Raw genomic sequence first — 21,795 nt, forward strand, 5'->3', positions numbered from 1 at the left:
GGTTTTCTCTTAAATAACCTCAGTATTTTGTGTCAGCATGAAAAAAGAAGTTTCCACTAATCCACTGACCTCTAGTCGCCATGAAAGATACGTCATTCATGCACATTGCCTGGTCGTCATGGTAACAAGGATTGGTGAAGACTAGCTATTTTGGTCTCTTCAAAGAACAGTGACCAGTTAAATCAAGATGAACGAACCTGTACTTCGGGAGCTGAAGAGCATGTCATTAAAACATATACATCGGCCGAAGGGGGTTATTTGAAAAACAGAAAACCTGAACACACAGCACACTGCATTGAAGTATACCATCGGAGATTTCAACAATATTTACCTTTAAATGAAAGAACAATTTTATATCCGTTATATAATTTACAAGTCATTGTGATATTTGTACAGAGTAAGTCAAATTATTCCACTCATGACATTTTCGTGCTGGCTCGAAGAACTTGAGTACAATATTCCACTGAGATTATTTCAAATGCAGTAGGAAACATATTCTAATTACACCTCCCGCAAAAACCTATCTTTGGGATGACGCTGTTCCTTTGTGACCGAAAAAAGTGCGAAAGCTTGTACAAGGGTCCTGAAACAATCTCAAGCGGCGTAACAACTCTCCTATAGTTTGTCCAAAAATTGACATTAACTTCATTGGATTGCGTTTCATGTTACCACGTGACTTTGATAGCCGTGTTGCTGCTCCATTGTTGCTATATTTGTCTGATCGATTCCTTAATTATTCATTAATTAATTAGATTCTGCCCAAGTTTTGTAGGCTTCCCGGTGTTTTGTAAGCTGTTTATTTTAGAAAAATAAAAACAGCTCTTCTCGAAAAATTTGGTAAAATAGTCAGTCCTTAGTGGAGATTTTTCCCAGACATTATTTGGTTGCATTTAGATATTAATTGAACTTAAAACATGTACGCTTCAGCAGTGTGTTGTGGGTGGATAACAAAATGGTGCGTTTGTGAGATTAGTAGCGAGTTAATGGTTGGCATCATATTTTCATTTTAACAAAAATGGACTCACAATTTCACACGTTATAATACAAGTGTAATATACAATACGTGTATAGGACAATTTCTGCCCAGAAGTGGAGGAAGAATTTTACCTGGTACGGTTTGTGAATTTAGATTTCAGAAGTGACATCGAAAACAGGGTCTTCTTAGAGATGTGTTGCCAGAACTAAGGCTATTTTATGTTGACAGGTGAGTCAAATACTGATGACCTTATAGCGCACTGCTTTTCTCGTCTAGTTTAAGTTATTGAAAAAAATACCAGGGGAGCTCTGACGGAAACGTTGAGCGTAAACATTCACGAATTATGATAGCTATTGTCAACAGCCACGTCAGTGAACAGGGCTCCAAACTTACTAGTAAGTTTACAGCAGAATCTAGATAGACTTGTCCAACTGCTTAAATGTGACAACAGAAGGTTTTGAGTCATTGCTTGGGGAAATTTCAGATGGTCATTACAGTCCTGGTTGGCTCAGATGGTTGAGAGTCTTCCTCTGTTGCAGTCAATTTTCTTAGTTCAACGGCAAAATTATAATGGAAAGTTTACGCGGTAGTGCTGAGAACGGACGGGTATATTGAAATTCGTATCTCACCTACTATCAATTCGTGCATCAAGAGCTTGTATTTGATCATGTTACTTGCACCTGCAGTTAGGTCCATGCCTGTTGGGTGCATGAGAGTCCCACAGCTTCCGTCTGAAACTCACTCTCAAACATGATGGCTGGGTTGGTGTTCGGGTGCAGCTGCCGCTCAAGTCGCACGAGGGCGCTGCGGAAGCCAGCTGATATGGTGGTCTCAGGCCGTCTCTTCTTCACCAGACTGTAGGCCTGTTTCAGGGTCATTCCGTTGTGTTGCATTAGATACTGGATGACAATGGTCGGCGAAAGAGATCGGCCTGCGAAACAATAGACCAGGCACTTCCGGTCTACTTTCCGGGCGCCTTCGATGAAGGCATTGATCTCGTCGAAGTAGTGGATTATCTCCTCGTTCACCGTGTCGTCCACCTGCAGGGTGAGTCGGATGCGCGTGTGCTTCATCTGCGACGGGCAAACGCAAGGACAGTCCTTCAGCCGGATGGATTTGGAGATCTCATCGTGGGAGAGGTTGCTCAGATCTACTACGCACTCGATGTTCAGACGACACAGGAGGGGCTCCCGGAAGGCTGCCTCGGCGTCACCCACGAAGAGAAAGCTCAGGATCTCGGAAATGTTCTTATCCCGGAACGGTGTCGAGCTCTGTGGCAGCTCGTCGATCTTGATCTCCGGGATGACCTTGGAAATGTCCAGCTCCTCGTCGCACGACATCTCGGAGGAGGACCGGCAGGAGGACACAGAGGAGGTCTTCCGGGAAAGTCCTTCCCTCCCTCGGCAGGGGGAGGTCTTGGTGCTCTGGGGCTGCTGATGCCGCGAGTAGCCATCCGCTCGGGGACTATGCCGTCCTTCGCTCAGCGACGCAGAGAGATGGAGCTTCCGGTGAGTCTCTCCGACGGCGCACGGTTCCGTCTTGACAAACAGAAGGTCCGGGCAGGAAGAAGCGTACCCGCTGGGCGTCTTGCTGGTTGCTGTCCCTTCTGCAGAGTCTGGGGTGGGCCCTGAGTGGACAACTGCGAAGGACGTCTGAGGGGACATAGAGGACGAGGTGCTTCTTCGGTAAGCCATTGTCGCTGTCGTGGCCGTGGTTGCCACAGTGCTATTGGATCGAGTACGATCTGCCATACCGATGTGAACTTGATCGTTATGGAGTTTTCATCCTTCTGCAAGTATAATATTTTGAAAAGTGTGAATGGCCGACTCGTATCCTGTCTAGTTTAAGCATAAAAGTTAGAATGCTTTCCTGTGCATCAACTATTTTGTCTTTTAGAATATGGAAAATTAATTTCGGATTGAGGTTATTTGCCTTTACCAGTAACGTTTTTGCTCATGATAATTGAGCCCGGACAAGCACCATTTGTGAATTCATTTATAATTGGGTGGGGCTGCATGGATTAAGCTATTAAGACTGATGCCTGATGTTTTAACCGCCGGTGAATCATACCCAATCTAGTTTAAATCTCAAAACTATTGTCTTTCACGAATTAACAAGTGTATTTGTACGGTTATGTCCCCGTTATAAGAAAGACGTTAAATCAACATCTGACGCTGAACGCATCTTCTGGACGCATCTGTCTTCTCTGCGGAAATGAAGGAGGTACATGTACAAGTACACTTTTCCTTGCTGGTTACCCATACTGTTAAAAAATGTCTATAATTAAACAACAGTAGATTCTATGTTCAATTGGCATTACAGCAGTTGCTGTTTTGGGATACAACCAAATTTTTTTAACAATAACATAAATATATATTTGTGCTTTAAAGTGACCACTGTTTTGTTTTTCCTGGGAGGTATTTAAAGACCACAGTAAATAAAGTCCGAAGAAATAAAGTACCTGTGAACAGCATTCTCATTTTTTCCTGTAACACTACTAAAACATGGATGTGTTTCCTCTTTCAACAATCCTCTGCCAGAGGCGAGATGCTTATTACCAACAACACTACAGTGCGATCCACGTACAGAGTCGCAAAATATTCGGAGGCGTAGACTTTGACCGCGTCTGATTTGAGTCGAGCACGTTTCGTGCATATTCTCCAAACGCACTTAGTCCGTCCCCACCCAATTCATCACCTTGGCTCTGTCTTAAGATATAGCCCATCCGCATGATGTCTCCTCCTTCGAATAGGTTTCCGTTTCAAAAAGCCAACCTCCGCTCCGAGCAGAGGTGAAGCGTGTCCGTGGTACGGCTGTTTGGGCCCCGCTAGAAACACCGTAGTAATTGGTTGATTCTGTGTTAATCATTGAAAACCGGAAAGTCGCTTCTTAAAATCTTGTTCGAGGCGGGCCGGTTAGCGTTCTCGTATCTTCCCAATCTCGCTCCCGAGTCAGCTTGTCACGCCATGCGTTAAAACATGATGGATCGGGCGTTGGTTGCCATGGCATTGACACGGGATGTTCAGAGGAAGGTACTGTTCTTCGCAAAACAGCCGTCTGGTTTACTCTAGTCAGGCTTGGGCTTGCGCTCGCCGACGCATACAATTTCACTCTATATTTCTAATTTCCACGTATATCGGCGAATCTCTCCCTCCCCTTACAGTAAAAACATGAAAGTCTACGTGATCATGGTTTCCTGGCAATGGAAAGTAAATTATGAAGTATTTTATGTAGATTTATTTGATTGTTTTGGTTTGCTTGATTGCTTTTTGTCGTATTTACAGAACTGAAAGCTTGCATACATAGTGGGCTCAACGGTACATCTCGATTATTCAGTAGTGCTTTGAGAACAGTCAAACTTTTTGTAGTTTTGTCCCCCCCACCCATTTTTTCTTATTTTGTAACCCTGAAATGTAAACTATTTTGCATTGCTCTAAATTGTGAAAGCATGCCAGGCCAATCATCCTTGCTGGCATGGCGCGGTTGCAAATTCGCGCTTCGAAGATTTTGAAAAAAAGAAAATAAGGGAAAATAGTGCAGAGAAAATGATAACCACAAAATTTCGAAACATTCGAAAAACACCCCATATGTTTTCATGATGTGCAATATTAGAAATGTTGTTGAAAGTGCCGAAAAAACCTGTCCATGGGGGGGGGGCTGGTTTGCTTTCCTAGTGCCACATTTCCCGCCCATCCTAACCAGTCTACCCATCCAGCCATTACAGAGTATTGTTTTCGTTATATGTAATTTTGAAACAGTCCGGCAATTAAACCATGAGAATTTGAAACAACTGCTCGAATTTTCGTTAATCTCGAGTAAGTAATGTTGCGATATTCATCATGGCGGTGTTGTATTGTAGTGATGTTTGTAAGTTCTTTGTTATTACGTCGATTTATATATATATATTTTTTTAGATTTTATGAGAAAAATGTACTTCAAACCTTTTTATCTGGCGAACAATTATGTAAGACTGTTTCTACGTAAATACATTGTTGTATGCATAAGTGGTGTGTGGCAATAAATCATTCAATTCGGTTCAAGTCAACAGTGAAAGGATGTGATGAGTCAGCCTTCAGTAAGCCGGGAATGACCCGTTCTTTCTGTGTTCAGCCTTCATGAAAATCTTCTCTACGCTCTTCTTACTTAATTGATTTCAGCAAGAGGAATGGGGAAAAATCACTCTAACGATCCTTGAAGCCGCAGCGTGCAATTCCTACCCGAGGCCGTAATTCATGCCGCGAAAACATATGAGGATTTGGACACACGGTTTGCTCATCTGTAGGCCTATCTCTGTCTCCATTGTGGGCAATATGGGGGCGGCTATATTCCCCATCGAACCCACATCCACACCAATAATTTGAAATCTGTAGATATAGATTTATATTAATTTGCAAAAATATGCAATAACGCCATTGTCATCCTGCTCGTTATTGCTGTACGTGCACCGCCATACACTGCGAAAACCATTTTTGGATAGGACACACTCGCGCGTTTCGTGCGACTTCGATTTGAGAATATCGATAAATTCTTTCACCAAGTTAACAAATGGGAAACTGCGCACTCGTGAATTGTTAAGGTCAGTGGTAATTGAAATTCTCTTAATTGTAGCTAGTATACTAATACTATAGTGTATAGCAAACCTGTTCCCTTTTTTATCTTGCAAGTGTGAGGCATGCGAGTCAATTTTCAAGAGCTGGGTTTTTTACGGATTATCTCACAGCCAGTCCCGCCCTCAACTGCCTGTAGTTTGTAGTTTAGGGCCTTCTATGTGTCACTCCGCGTGCACTGAGCGTGTCAGTGGGAGAAATTAATAAGCTGACCTGTTTCGAAAAAAATGAACTTTTACCTGATTAAAAAAAAAATGTCTAATTGATCGTCAGGCATAAAAATGTACTGCCACAGTATCGGGGAAGATGCTCAATTTCCGCCATAGCTCCTCCAAGATGAATAATTAATCATAATTTTCGTTAACGATGTTCAGGATAATTATGCATTCTCTCTGCTGCTGAAGTAGGTTCAGAAGCCAATAATGTCAAGTCCCTCGTGACTTACCCAAACCCCAATTCCCTGTGCTTCATACTAATACAGTAGCCTTGGTCAGCCGAAGCTAGATAAATGAATGGTCGTTTTCAACACCTGTGCCACAATATATATGTGTGCCATCCAGGACACGACATTGAGACTGCTTCACCACGATCTGATTTGCAAATTATTTTTGGCATGAGACAGATCCCGCCTATGGGGGACAAGAGGTGCCCCTAAAAATCGAAAAATCAAAAAGGGGGAGAGAAAAGGGAAACAAACAGGAAGGGGGGGAGAGTAGAGGTGATAAAAAATCACCAATTTGCTTGAGTAAAGCACCCTGCAATTGATCCTCTCTTCCTTCATGGTTTGTCAGTTTGCTGCCGAGTGTTTTGCCCCCCCCCCAAAAAAAAAAATCCTGGCCAATTTTTTTTTAATTGTTTTGTTTATGTGCAATCAGAATAAATCAGTGTACCAGATTTTATTGAAATTCAACTCGCAAATGGCTCATTGGTTAAGTGGTCATCGAACGGAGCGTAAAAGCTGAACCCTGGTGGCGTGTCAGGAACCCCCAAATAGGACAATTTCAGAATTTCCAATTTCATTTCATTCGTTCAGTTCTGATTAAAGTCTCCCCGAAAGGTGGCCGTTGTAAATTATTAGCCTATTTATTTATAGAAATGAAAAAATGCATAACCTGAAAGACAAATATGGTGCTAAAATTGACTATTCACTTCCGAAAATCTTAAAATGCTTGACTTCTTGTGCAGCTCGGTGTACCCGCGCGAAAATGAAAATTTGTAAAATTAGTTTGAGATAAACTTCAGAGAAAAACTGGATTTGAAACAGGAAACCAAGAAGCAAGATTTATTGTACGTTTAGATTTTTGTTGATTTATAGGAAAGAGTGGCACGTACCGAAAAACTGAAAATCTTATCAATCCTTTAACAAGAACAGCTCTGTAGGCCAGCCCATCTAAATCTAGCGGCGGTCTGCGCTAAAGTCAAGTCTTGGCAACGTTATATATGTTCTCCATCCCATGTATATTTTCGATCACATGGGTAAGTAGACCTACGTGAAGTGAAGACAAGCGTGCGCGAACACGGAGAAACAGGATGTGAAAGGTCATACATGACGTCATGTTTTACCCATCTCCAATTAATTTTTCCACCATTTTACTAGAAGATTTAATTTACACTTGGAGGCTGTCTTCCTCGAATAAAGCCGTGGCGTATCCAGCAGTGGCGCAATATGCCCCTTCTGGGGGCATATTCTATTAAAAAAAACATTTGAATCGAAAGTGCTAACACTCTTTTACGGGTTTAATTGGTAAACAAAATCTCATCTTGCCCTCTTGAGCCCCACACCTTGATTCACCACTGCCACAATATGTATTACGTAAGCTTTTGCTTCAGTACCGCTACTGTTACTCCGAGAAATTTGGGTCATGTTTCCACAACTTGCCGAAACGGAAACATTAATTTCATCAATTACAATATGGCATTTTAGGTATCCGTGTCCGTAGATATACATGCAATAATGCGATGCAGTTGCGAGTCGGTTCGGGTGACTTGAATTGGTTATCGTGTTTATTTTTGTTTTCCTCGTTTACAGTGAGCCTTTTACTTAAATCACCATAGCTTTGTTCTGAAGAAAATTTGTCTCGTAAATTCACGCCTTTTCGTTCTTACATCTTTCCATATTTTGATGCTTGTTGTCGGCATGCTTTTTAAATACACTGAACTATTTAAGCTTTTATTAAGTCTCGCACATGTCGTTCAATATTTCCCTTCACAGTTGTCGATCACGCCTATCAAATCTTTAGGAAGTTGATATTTTAAGTGCTCAATGCGCCTTGGTAGTATATGCACCAGTCGAAACTCGATGAAAACTGCATGTGTTGGTCAATAAGCCAAAGGTTTGCATTATTAACAGAGGAAAAAGCATCTTAAATATTGATTTTGGTAGTTTTTCAAAAATTAATAATCTAGTCTCACGCATTAAAGAGTTGGCAAAAATCTGAATGTCGATATGTTTGCTTCTGTATCGGTGTAAGTATTGACCTCTCATTTTTACCAACTATATATTCATTTGGGCAGCCAATGTTTGCAGTAATGATTTGCAGTACATTTTTTCCAATTACTTTTGAGGTTCGCACTCTCATTTGGTGTTTAGCAGTACATAGTGTTCATTGTTTGGGTGTTTCGAGAGCCATATGAGATTCTTTTTAACACTGAGTGACTTATTCCTTTGGTTTTGTATAATTAAAGGTTTATAGCTATATAGGGCCTATGTTTGCTAGCTTCTGGCGAGAAAAATAAGGCAGTGATCGGTCCGAAAGAAAATTTCTCATTAGCCTACATCTGCTGTGTTGCGTTTGGCATGACGTTCGACTTCGTGACTGTTAGGAACTGCGTACCATGGATACGAATGATCATCAGTCCCTATACGACAAAAACAAAAACACCGAGCACTGCTATTTTCACGAGCAGTTGACTTAAGTACCTTATTTTAAATAACAATTGACGTATAATTGAACCGTCGTTGAGCAAAACATCAACTCAGTTTTTCCATTTGTATAGTACCTGTACAAATAACGACGCCGCAAATGAAGTGTTTGAACAAAAGTAGGCCTACTTGTTTACAAAAGAAGAGTTCTACATTTAAGCATCTTTCACGATCCCTATGAGACAGCGTTGACAATACACGACGCTATTCCTTTCCAACTCATAATGCATTTTTGGGTGATTGACTTGTCTAATCTGTGCATTAGCAAATTGCGAGATGTGTGGCAGCGAAGCGTACCCGGCCCACGCGCGTAATCACTTGCTTTAATGTCAACATTTCGTGAAACACACAATGTATCAGAGCTTTGTAAACGCCATATTATGATGCGCATCCTCCATAACGTTTATGTATCATGAAATCTGGCTTATACGTTTGGCATATTAGTAATAATAGGACGCTCCAAGGCACCCAATTCCGATTGAAATGAATTGGTTATACAGTTGCAATTAAATAATCATGAATGTTAAAAAACAGTCGCATAGGCCTACGTGAACTTGGTGGCAATTTACTCTGCTGACCCAGAGCTTTGGAGGATGGTAATTGAATCAGATGCTCAAGATAGAGGTTTCTTTAAGCACAGCTTTGTTCGCATGTATAAAAGGCGGCAATAAGCCATGCAGAATATGAATATGTGTGAACTGAGAGAGAATTTAAATTTCTCTTCAAAATAGACAGAGAAGCTTACCATTCCAAACGTATGCAGACCACATGGCAAATTTACATCAACTTGTTTTCGAGCACACAACGGGACAAATAAAACCGCGCGCACAACCGTTTCCATTCTGTCTATGCCTGGTTACCTTGTCGCGTGTTGAAGAACATGATAAAATTGCTGAATTCCAGGTATAAATTATACCGCCAATCTTGTAAAGGTTTTGAAAAGCATCTGTGTGTAAATGTCAAACAATGCAGTTTCATGGCCTGTTCATTTCACACAGTAGATTTTTTGACTTCAGGATCTCCCTTGAAATGTGCATAATTTTTTTGGGTTGATTTTTTGTTTTGTTTGAAAACGGCCCACAGCCACCATGTTTCCCAATGAAGCGTCCGTCATGAAGCCTTATCCCCGGTGAAAAAAATGCTGCAAGTGACCCAGATTTTCCCTCCCTCTTGGTTTACGGTCTTGTATATTCATCGATAAACTAGGAGGGGAAAAAATCAATTTTGTCCGGCTCACCTCCTGCGAACTGCTTTCTCCCTCCGCATCAACGCAGCTCTGGGACTCAGGTGGACTGGCCGTCGTTTGCGGTTGACGCTGCTCTTGTTGTCGTTTCCTCTCCTAGAATGGGTAAAAACCTAAAGTGTGCCGAGCCCGACGAGAACCGACCTTTAACGCGTGCTGCGACGCTCGCTGGGTATTCTGCTCATCAGTGCAACGGATGCAGGCGGTGAATGGGGGGGGGGGTTGAAGGTGGGGCCAGACGGCTGATTGAGGCAAAGATTTATATCGTATGCGAGGAATTTGAGCAGTTGTAGCGGGTAATGGCAACAAAAGATCGTGAGTTGTATATTGGCCTCGTCGGACGACCTCCTAGAAGTGGTGTCTAATTATTTAAAGGAAATCAGTAAAAATTTCATTTCAAACCTCTGCACAAAAGACAGGCGGCGGCGGGCCTTCGTGAGCAACTCTGCTATTTGCCTTTTCACCTACGCTCAGGGCATTGCTCATAATGTTGGTGTCAGGGCTTTTTTTTACCATCGGCAAAGTGTGAGCCGAATTTGGAGGCTATATATAAGAGAGATATGTTATCTTTTGTATTGTCTTTGATGCGTTATATTTAATGTTTCTTTTCCCTTCTTGTTGCCTATCTGAAAGGCAAAATAAACCGTTCGTTGTTTCCCTTTGGTACCGCACTAAATTAAGCATTTGAAGATAAAGAATTGTTTAGCATGATCACTAAACAACACAATTTAGGCTGTTGCTGATACAGATTGAAGATTTTTATCTGGCAAGAAATTAATTACCCGTAGCCTCCGCCGCGAGCTGAAATTTAACGATTTGGCATGATTTGAGCTTCCAGTGGGCGGGCAGTCAGAAGATAGAGCGAAGAAGTCAAAGTCCGTTGAAATAAGGACTGATCTATCCTGTAATATAGTTTATCGTCGTGTCCTACCAAGAGACATGCAATCAATTGTGGAACGTTGATGACTGACCTCCTCAGGTGCACGTTTTGTTAGACCTCGGATCCTTGCCGACGCTTGATCGAAACCTCCCTTTTTATCTTTCAAACTCATTTTGTCATCTCTTGCAATGTCGTGACTGGGCGCACTGATCAATGTTTGCACGAATTCCGACCATACTGTAATTGCACTCTTGGGACGGACACGGCAGATAGTTTGTTGGTTGTAGCACTGCATTGTTTATTTTTTATTTAATGATAAAGTTGCAAAAATGGAAACTGCGGAGACGCTTGGTGGCAGCAAGCATGTTTGTGCTCTTGATTTGCGTCATATTTAAGCAAATTACGCGCATGTTCAATATAACGCAACGCAAACAACAGATGTTTACCCTAACGTACCTGTGTGTCTGTGAAGTGTGATTTTCACGTAAGTTATATGTACGGAAGCGTATTTAGGACATGTTTAAAAGAAAATGGGCTTTTCGCCCGGGCGAAATAGTAACCTGTCTGGGCGAAATAATAAGGCTCAAGTTTTTTTTTAGTCATTTCCTAAATACGCTTCCGTATATATATGTGTGCTTCACACAGAAAACGTTCTTAGTGTGGGTACACGAGTGTTGAATATCATTAAGTGTAACCTTTCAAGACCACCCTGAAAGGATGCAAAATTGAAGCAATGTATCGTTGGTCTGGACGATACATGCAGACTGCATCCGCATAGTCACTCGCACGAATTATGACTCGTACCCACAACTTACAATTTGTACCGATACTTTGTACGCCTCATAAATGATGCAACCATGGATTGTTGTATTGTAAATAAGGCTTCTAGCTCGTACGAATGTACGCATGCATGCACTTAACACTTCAAACATTACTATAGGCCATACGCCTTGAAACTCTCACCTCAAGACTGCGATAAATCGTTGTTAGAGTCGAGCTTACTGTGATCGACATGCTCTGTCGATTTAAATGGTGTCGTCCTTATTCAGTTTTGGTTAAGTGTAGCAAGTGTTTTGTAATATAAAGATTGAATGTTGGTTGACGATTCTTGCAGTTCTCCCTCAACCACTTGACGCCGGGTGACTTGTAAACACGCACAGTTTCCTTGTTTGTTCCACAGAAGACGTGCACACTCATTTCAGGATTCCGCCCCCAACTGACGTATTAACGCGTCGTGCCTGATCATGGGGTCAAAGCGCGGAAGACAGATCCTTCACGTGGACGCTGCAACTAAGTAGACCCGCCTAAGCCATCAATAAAACGGAAATGCATTGGGTCGACAGATTTCGCGCAATGTAATTGGCCAACGCGTTGCAAACTCTTGGAGGTGCGCTATTGTGAAACGCCTGTATTGGCAAAAACACATACTGTAGCCACGGGTGACGCCTGTATACGCTCTGGACCTTTTGTATATGAACCGATTGACGTGTGGGCGTGCGCCACAATTTTTACCAGGGTAGTTGAAAAAAAGGGGAAAAGAATGAAAATACTGATGCCTGAACTCAAGAACTCCCTTCATATTTTATGGGAATCATGGATAAATGGCAAGGTTAAAGAATCCGCGGGAAAAACCTGCCGCAGCAGCTTTTTTTCGGGTAAGAAAATCCGACGTTAACAGGCTGTATTTTTAAGAGATATCGGAAATCTAACAGTATACTTCATCGACGTTTGTGATGACAGCATAATCGAAGCAGTCTTTTCTGTTTTCTGGAAAACAAGAATTTTTGTTTACACTGCCATCAGTTATCTTAAAGCATACAAGTTCCACCAAGAACCATTTCTATTTTCGTGACTCTTATAGTGACTGTACTCAACTAAGACATTCATGAGCGAACAATCTCCTGACGAACGGCAAAGGCTGTGTAATGAATGAACGCAATTAGTGCCAAATAAATTGACCAGAGCCTCATGTTTTTGTGGGCAATGTTTTCAAATGCTTTATTGTTGGCATTGCTTATTTCTACAACATGAAGTCTCAACAGGGGCGGGTTGTATATTCTAATGTGAGGGCAGCAAATGCTGTGAACCTGAATTGTAAAACCAGCGGGTAGAAGGTAGTAATGTAAGTCTCATCAATAAGCGGTCTGTTTGTGTGAAATAGGTGATACTTCGGCCTATGCCAGTTTTCACCGACACGAGGCATTTTAGACCAACCGTTGGTTGAAGATTACCCTGGATTGAAAAAGTGCGAGTTAGCCGTTAGGTTATGTCATTATAATGGATAATTTTAAATGCCCAATTTCTGTTCAGTGAAACCCGAAATTGGATTATAATTCTTGCACAAAAGGAGTTTATGTTGTAAGATATTCCATGTCCCTTTAACCAATAATACTGTTGCATCATGATTAATCAACATGCCGCATGGTAGGAGGACTAAGCCAAACAGGTGTGGTGGTTAAGAATAGTTTAACCAACCCTCACAGCATTGATAAGTCACACTTCTTGAGAGGGTGTATGAAAGACATTACAGGACCGATATGCATACCTCTGGTTTTCAAATTAAATATGGTTTTAATCACTTGAAATTCTGTTTTCTCTGGTTAATCTGTTGAAATAAATGTCGTGACTCTTCCATTAATATTGGAATGAAACGTGGCACAGTGACAAAGACTATTTTATAGGATATAGGCGATGTCTGATTATTCTTTGAAGCCAACTAGTCATATATTGGTGGCATCTTGCAGATGAATCGGTGCTCTCGATCACAGAAATGGTCGTTCCAAGTGCCGTCCAGTTCGAAGAAGTTAATCTCCATGCAGTGCTCTCCCTTGCCGTGGTTGTTGGGCTCGCCCTTGTGCCAGTTGAGATAGTCCGTCGGAGAGCCATCAGTCCAGACATAACTGCCCTCCGCCTGGTGGTCGTTCAGGCCGATCCAGGTGTGCTTGTTGCCGGCCGTGCCTTGCTGGGACAGTTGGTTGAGGAAGTCGTCTTCTTCGGCTGAGTGCACTGACGTCAAGTGCGCCCCATCGGCGCTAAAGAGAAACGGACAAGATTTTTTTCTTGTTTTCTTTTTTTTCCCCCAACAATTTCTCGTCAGCCCCATCCCAGCTTCCACCAAGGAGAAATAATCTACAATTTCACTATTCGATTTATAATTTTCCACACTAAAGCTATTTTAACACATCCTGGAAAATGATCTTTTACTGAAAAAAATTAATTATACCTTCAACATTCATAAAACAGCCATTATTCTCCAAGCATGAGTGTGATTGTTTGCACATGCGTAATTCCAGCATGTTTTCCTGAAACGTGTAAAATTTAGTCAAGACAGCTTTCAAATAAAGTTCAGCACAATTGTAAAGGGCTCATGCTATACAATGATTTTCCTACAGCCCTTGAAAAATACATCTCTGTATTTCAATTTATAAGCTTATTTGAAATTTTGGTTTCAGGTTTGATTCTTGTGCTTGTGAACATTTCTCTATTCAAGAGAAAAACGGAGATGCCATCCTGAGGGGAAAACCCATTTTGTACACAAAAAACCGCATATAAATATTTTTCCGTCAGAAAATTCCATTCATTCATGGTAGGCCTAAGCATGTTGATTGAGTATACATAGCGATAAGTCAACAATCAACCTTTCCACAGAATGTTTTTAGTGCATGAGCAAAGTTTGGGTGCACAATTTGAACAGAAAGGTTGGCAGTTCAACTCGCCTTTGACCACAGACCATACTTTGGCACTAACGTTTCCAGTAACGGCCAAAGTGACTCAACGGTTTTTAGCAGCAAATGTGCTACACGCGGGTATGCCAGTATCACAGTGTCTTGCCTGATGGGTGTCATGGCAACAGTACCCTGAGTTGTTTAGAAAAGCTTGGACAATTTTAAATGTTAAAACAGAATGATGGGCTTACGTGCGTACACCTAACCCTATAAGCATGTGAAATAGTTTCACACAGTATAAAAATACAAAAAAGTGTCTGAGAAAGATTAATCACATCCTTTCAACAGTGCGATTGCGTGTTTTCACTTGATATTAACCAGTTTACATTTTGTTGGCGTCCATAAAATAATATCCGAAACCTGTCCCTGCTATGCTCAGAAAATAAAAGCCTCGGAGATAACATGAATATCTGAACAGATTTTATTTCTTCTCTTAAAGTGCGAATGGATTGGTTGGATCATTGAACTAACTGCTAAATTGGTACTTTTCATTCTTACACACAACGTTGCTCGGCAGCAGCCCAGTTCTTGGCTTCATCGTAGAGTTTGTAACAGTCGTGTTCCCAGTTGAGATAACCTTCTGGACACGAAGGACCGCAGCCGGCAAAGACGGCAGTCACCAGGGCCGTGAGGACGAGGCTGGTGGTAAGTGCATTCATTTCGAGTCTTGGCTCAGTACTCGCGGGGGGTCAACTTGGATGGCGGCGAAAAATATGGAAACACTGGAGAAACACTTCTCTTTTATACAGTGTTAAAATAAATGTTATGTCTTGACTTAATTGGCAAGCTGTTGACACAAGTTTCAGCCCAACTTAAAGGGCATTGAAAAAAATGTTTGGAAAATTGATCTGGCGAAACCAAACGATACATTTTTCATCAAAATGAAATCGATCTTTGATAAATTCTGACTAAACCTACTGTCCTCACTGTCAAATTTCCACATGGTGCAAACATTGCGGGAATCGTCAATGTGAACATTGATCTGCTGTCGGTGTGGTGTTATGAGCATTTTTCCCGGCAAACTTCACAAATGTAATATTTCCTTTGAATCAGGACAGCCCGTTTTGTAGTATTTTTCATCGATCCTTGTAACCACCTTGTCATTCCAACTGTCTCCCTGGTTTCTAGCATCGATATGATTGACAGCTAGACATGAAGAGTCATAGTGTTGATATAGAAGGATTTTAGGAATACCAATGAAACTAAACCCTTTTGTGAGTTTTGACTTGTGGAGTTCAAACAAGAAATCAGTTGTTTTAATTCGATGTGTTCTGATCGTCATCAGAAAGAACCCCACAACTCAAAAAGAGATTAGCTGCCGGCACAAACCTTCAATGCCTTGTTCATGTTACCATCGTAAACCTTCAAGATTCACATGGCGAGCTTTTTCCCTAGTTTGAGTAATTTTAATCGGGAACAACAGGCTGGCTTTGGTCCTTAACTGTAAGAATGGCTACAGGAGTTCGAACAAACTCTCATAAGTGAACAGCCAATCAACAGTCATCTGGAAACTAATTGAACTTGTACGTTGAGAATTTCCACATCTTTTTGTTTGTGTTTTTTGGGCCTTTGTGGAGATGTAAAACTGTGGAGGCAATACGGGCGATTCACAGTAGTGCGCCTCCAAGAGTTTACTACGCGTTGGCCAATCATAATGCGCAAAATTTGTCGACCCAATGCGTGTTTGGAACAAAACGCCGTTTTTTCAGCCTGGGAGGGAACAAAGAAGGGTCACAAAAGAACGGAGATACAATGGAGGCAGAAGAAGGAAAGAGGTGGAAAGGTGGATCTCTGGGAGGGGGAGGACCCCACACTCCATTGTTCGTGAAGTTGTATTCCGCCAACGAGTTCAGTCCGTCAATGAGCACGATGCGTCTAGTGGGGGTCGTCCACGATAGGACTCCTGCTTTCGCCTCAATGAAAGTGACACCCCAAGAACTATACCTTGCCGCCGGAGCAGATGCTTGGCATTTTCCCCTGTCAAACTGACACCATTTCCCCTTGACATAAATTAAGAATTAAACTAGTTTAGTTTTTTCCAGTTATACAAAATTTGACTGTATACACTTTGCCAGTCTGTTTAACTTGAAAAATTCAAACCTGTGAATGAGAGATGGTTGCGGTTGTTTTATTACCTGCGTCTTGCATGTGGAAATTGTTTGTTTTGTTTTATTGTTTTAAATCATTGTTGCTATTTTTGGCTCCTCGCATGTATACGGCAGATTTCCTGTGCCATGACAATGGATCCTGTCTGTGGATGTTGTACAGGCTGTCGAAGCCAGAGGCCGAGTTCTTGTGGTCTCCTTTTGCTTGTTAGAGAACCGGCTCAATATTTATTCGTGGGTCAGCCGCGCCATTCGCCATGTTAGTTCCACCAATTGAGACACTCGCGTCACAACTCTATCATATTGCAGGCCAGTAAATAGGACCAAAATTGGCTGCGCGGACTGAATAAGGATTTGTAGGCTGTCAAATTCTCTGCTATTAGAGCATTTCGTGGCACGTGGACTGGGTGGTTTGTTAAAAAAAAAGGTGGATGAAATCCAGGGGCAGGACTGCCAGCTAGAATTTCTGAAAGTATCGGACCAAACGGGGCCCTCCAAATTGCTTCATTTTGCAATGGAGTGACTGTTTTGAGGGGTGATTTTTTCTGGAGAGAAACATCTTCCAAATTCATCGGTTAAGCCACTGAAATTGAAAGGAAAATAAAAGATGACGAAGTGAGCTTTATTTTGATGTGTGTCGTGAAAACCTGAGAAACTTCTGAGTATTTTTCCTGATTTTTTGAAGTGGGGATATTTATCACTGTTGTGTGTACCCATAATGGCTTTGTGTTGGCTTGATTAACAGCACCATCTATCGCTGGTACTGAACAGTATGGTGTACTATAAATGACACATCGCGTCGCCTCTTACATTCGTAACGCAACTGCTCCGTGCATCATGTCGTCGCTTCCTTACCTTTACATTCCGGCGTCACATCATTTGCAGCGTCGTAAAGTCGCGTCTTCCTTTCCGTTTGTCATTTTTTTCTACCTAAACGTCACTCCTTCCGTCTTTGCCCGTCACGCCCAACGCCGTACGTTGCGTCGTACACTCTGCGATGCCACCGCGTCGTCTGCTCTGATTGGTCCCTTTTCAGAACTACTTTCTGTTCTCCTCGGTCCCTTGTCATTAGATACACTCCACTCTCATTGGTTCTTTGAAAAATGCGCTCTGCTCCGAATTGACCCTCTTGAATATTCTGTCCGACGAAGACTGTCCTCGCTACTCCACCCATCTTGCATTATTCATTTTTATGCTAGTAATAGTGACGCCATGCATGAATAACGAAGTTCTAACACAGTACCTTAACGTGTATCTTGTTCATTTCACACTGCCGTTTTTTTTTCAAATTCACAGCCTCCCTTTTGATTAATGTGTATGAGAAATACTGCCTTGCAGATGACCTGCACTGTTGCAAGCAACTCGCATTTCCTTGAAATTCCTTCTTCACTAACTTCCTCATTCACCGATAGGCCTAAACAATGAGAAAAAAAGTTGCCCGGCTCACCTCCCATGCTCTGCGACCCTACATAGACCGGCCGTTGTTTGCGGTTGAAGTTGCACTTGTAAAACGGGTAAACAAGCCAAGTGTCCTGCGCACAACCGACCTTTGAAGCGTTGCCGCAACTCGCTCTGGCTGTCTGCTCAGGAGTTCAACGATGAATGGGGGAGGATGAAGGCGAAGCCACAGGGCTAATTGGTGCAATGATTTACACCGTGCACAAGGAATATCAGCGATTGTAGAGGGTAATGGTAATGGAAGATCGTGAGTCGTACATTTGTCATCGTTGGACGACCTCTAAGAAGTGGAATCTAATGTTAAAGGAGATTCAGTAAAATTTTCATTTCAATCCGCTGCACAAAAGAAACCACGTAGCGAGCCTTCGTGAGCAACTCTGTTATACCGGTAAGCCTTTACATGAATGCTCAGGCATTGTTTATAATGTCGGGTTTGAGGGTGATTTTACCATCGGCAGAGTTTAGGCCGGGTTTGGAGGATGAGAAAAATGCAGAATCTTGTATGACTCTTAAAGGCAAAGCGCACTTTTCGTGATCAATGATCATTCGGATCAATGTTTGCACAAATCGGACTAGACGGACGGACAAGGCAGTTATTTTGTGGGTTGTAGGAGGACCCCTGTAGCAGTTATTTTTGTTTAAAAATATAGCTATCACAGTAAAAGACTTTGGAAACGCTTGATGGCGGCAAGCATGTTTGCGTCATAGCTTTGCCTGACATAAAAGCTATATTGCGCAAGTTCAAAATGACGCAACGCAAATAATAGATCTTTACGATAACGTAATGTCTGGTTTTCCGGCTCAGCTTGTTAAGTCTCCAATTCTGTTTCGTGACGCTTAAATACCTGACGTTGAATGTTATCAAGTCTTTGCTTTCAAAACCAAGCTGGAAGAGAGCAACAATGCATCTTAGGTGATCCGTGCTGTTTAAAATCCAAAGTCAGATACGGTTTTTGAACGGCGAATGGTTGAAATGATGTCATGCATACCACACACGCCTCATCACTCCAAAGTATACAAATTGTGACTCGTACGCATTGAATTGTATACACTAGAATACACCTCATGAGGCAATGCATGTACAAGTTACTTGGTGTACGTGCAGATGAGTGTAATGTCCATACAATTTTTAACTCGTGCAAATGTATGCATGGCATGTAAGTATGACCTACATGTAAATGTAAGCAAATATTATAATATGATTAATTAAGCACACGCCTTGACACTTAAAGGGCAAAATAAAATTCAACTCAAGACATAGAAAGGCACTTGGTTCTAGAATCAGCAGTACTATAATCGATATTCAGTCGATTTAATCGCCATCTTTCCTATTCAGTTTCTGCCAAGTGTGAAAAGTATTTTTGGAAATGTAAGCAATCAAATGAAACTGGCACACGACAATTCTTTCATTTTCCTTTAAATTCTTTTGAGTTGGAAATTAAATAATTGCACGATTCATGGTCGACTATAGCTTCATTGACTTTTGTGACTATAGATATGTTTGACATTTGCGTCCATTTTCTTACCGACACCTCGTTACTGCAAGACAGCGAGTCAGCCGTTTATTTATATCATTGTGACGACTAATTTTAAACGATCAATTTCTGTAGAAAATACTGAATCCTCACACTGTACCATAAGTCTCATGCAAAAGGTGTCAGTTTTATAGATTGTCATTTTAAACCTTATTTTATTTGAAAACCAGAGGTATAAAAATTCGATTTCCTGGGTACCTTACATGCATCCCAGAATCAATTGCTCATCACGTGTATGATTAATCAGTTTTAACCATTACACCTGTTAGGCTTAGTCCTCATACCATGTGGTTTGTTGATTAATTATGATGCTCTACGTTAGGTTAAAAAGGTTAAAACTTCTTGAAATATAGTCTTTCTTCAAGTTAATCTGTTAAAATCAATGTCGTGACTCTTCATTTAGTATTTTGCATGAAACGTGGAACAGTGGCAAAGACTACTAATTTAAAGGACACAGGCGATGTCTGGTTATGCCTTGAAGCCTATACTCGTCATTTCTTGACAACTTCTGACTACAAGACTACTTCTTGCAGATGAACCGAAATTCTTGATCGCAGTAGAAGTCATTCCACTCGCCGTTTGAGGCGACGTGATTAAGATGTGAGCAGTCCTCTCCCGGATAGAAGTCGTTGGGCTCGTCAAGCTCCCAGTTGGTGTAGTCTATCGGAGAGCCGTCAGTCCAGACGAAGCTATTCTCCGTCTGGAGGTCGTTCAAGCCGATCCAGGTTTCTTGCCCGCCTGCTGTGCCCTGGAGTGCCATTTGGTTTACGAAGTTGTTTTCGGCGGCCGAGTGCACTGACGCCAAGTGGGCCCCATCGGCACTAAGAGAAATGCACAAGCTTTTAAAAATATTTTTCCCTTCCTTGTTTGAAACTATGTCTTATCAGTCTCACCCCTGTTTTCACTTGACAGGGATAAGCTACAACTTGACTTTTCGGAAATACGGCTTTATATACAACATTTACAGCTGCTCTTGGAAACAGTAATATTTGTCGCGGCTGTTAATCAATAGAAACAGCGGCAAACCCGCAAATTACTTTTTAAGAACTCGACTGTGCGTCCCAATGTCATTTATGAAATTGGGATATGGACTTTCCTTCTCAACATTTCCCACGATCAGGCCTGTATAACTGATGTATACAAATCAATTAAAGGCCCGCGGCCAAAACTTTAAGATCCCGAAAAATACTCTTGACAATGAAAAATACCTGCTCAATAAAATAAAGATAGTTATAACAAGAAATGTTCTTTAAAAAGACAATAGCTGCTTGTGAAAATCAAGATAACTGCCGTTTGAAAATAAAACGCATGCAATACTGGGCTCTCATAAAGAAGGGTACAAACATGCACAGAAAGCGTGCCTATATAAGAAAATATCATTCCGATTCAGCTGTGATTCTGTATTTTCACCGGATACAAAAAGGTTTGCATTGGTTGTCGTACTGCAGCAATTATATCCCAAGCATGTCCCTGCTGTGCTCAATAGAAAGAGCAACGCAGAAGATTATGCAAGACATTGTGAAAATGCCGAAAACATTGGGGAAAACACAAATGTTACTAAAAGATTCATTCTTTCTCTTATAAAATGCGACCTGAATTCTTGAAGCAGAATCAAACTTTGTCATTCTTACACACAACGTTGCTCGGCAGCAGCCCAGTTCTTGACTTCATCGAAGAGCTTGTAGCAGTTAGTTTGCCACTTTGTATAACCTGGCGGACAGAGAATAGGACCGCAGCCGGCAAAGACGGTAGACACCACGGCCGTGAGGACCAGGCTGGAAGCAAGTGCGTTCATTTTGAATCAATTTGGATTGCAGAGAGAATGTGGAGACACTGGAGGCGAGTGTGTTCTTTTTATCCAGCCTTTCAGTGACGTCACCAAGCTGGTTGAATTTGCACCCAGCTCTGTACGCACTGTCAACGTGTATTTTCTGTAATTGACAGCTCTGTTCCGTATCTCTCACGACGACAAAAATTCTCAGCTGATATCAGAAGAGATAACCACCGAAAAAAGCAAATTTAGCTTTTACAAAGTTTTGTATTTAAACGGGAAGCATTGCTCTCATTACTAACCCTATACTTTTTGGGAACCTTTAGGATATCCAGCTTTGGCAGCCTTTGATTCCTCAGAATTATGCAAACCACACTGGGTAAGGGAAGTGCGGAAGCGTATATAGGACATGACTGAAAAAAATTGGGCCTGCTATTTCGCCCGGGCGGATTAGTATTTCGCCCGGGCGGATTAGTATTTCGCCCGGGCGGATTAGTTATTCGGGGCGAAATAGCGATCCACCTGGGGAGTGATGTAGATTTGTTTGTCAGAATGCGGGATGATTTCCGGGG

The 21,795-nt window shown here is 41.8% G+C and overlaps 3 protein-coding genes across 3 annotated transcripts; all 3 read right to left on the reverse strand.

The window, feature by feature from the left end:
* Positions 1–326: 326 nt before the first annotated feature.
* On the reverse strand, positions 327–9,911 carry LOC147794977 (uncharacterized). Its single transcript, XM_087132373.1, has 2 exons — positions 9,744–9,911; positions 327–2,765 (listed from the first exon to the last, which is right to left on the reverse strand). Exon 2 carries the CDS (start codon positions 2,725–2,727, stop codon positions 1,663–1,665), a length of 1,065 nt encoding a protein of 354 aa, XP_086988499.1. The 5' UTR covers positions 2,728–2,765; positions 9,744–9,911; the 3' UTR covers positions 327–1,662.
* Positions 9,912–12,598: 2,687 nt separating this feature from the next.
* On the reverse strand, positions 12,599–15,065 carry LOC147794978 (galactose-specific lectin nattectin-like). Its single transcript, XM_087132374.1, has 2 exons — positions 14,853–15,065; positions 12,599–13,661 (listed from the first exon to the last, which is right to left on the reverse strand). Exons 1-2 carry the CDS (start codon positions 15,011–15,013, stop codon positions 13,346–13,348), a joined length of 477 nt encoding a protein of 158 aa, XP_086988500.1. The 5' UTR covers positions 15,014–15,065; the 3' UTR covers positions 12,599–13,345.
* Positions 15,066–19,205: 4,140 nt separating this feature from the next.
* LOC110991086 (lectin-like) lies at positions 19,206–21,291 on the reverse strand. Its single transcript, XM_022256234.2, has 2 exons — positions 21,084–21,291; positions 19,206–20,273 (listed from the first exon to the last, which is right to left on the reverse strand). The coding sequence occupies exons 1-2, from the start codon at positions 21,245–21,247 to the stop codon at positions 19,973–19,975; spliced, it is 465 nt and encodes a 154-aa protein (XP_022111926.2). The 5' UTR covers positions 21,248–21,291; the 3' UTR covers positions 19,206–19,972.
* Between the last annotated feature and the right edge of the window lie 504 nt (positions 21,292–21,795).

This window comes from Acanthaster planci, unplaced genomic scaffold, assembly GCF_054643075.1.
Source record: "Acanthaster planci isolate LZ-2023a unplaced genomic scaffold, COTS_SCS Contig239, whole genome shotgun sequence".
Lineage (NCBI taxonomy): Eukaryota > Metazoa > Echinodermata > Asteroidea > Valvatida > Acanthasteridae > Acanthaster > Acanthaster planci.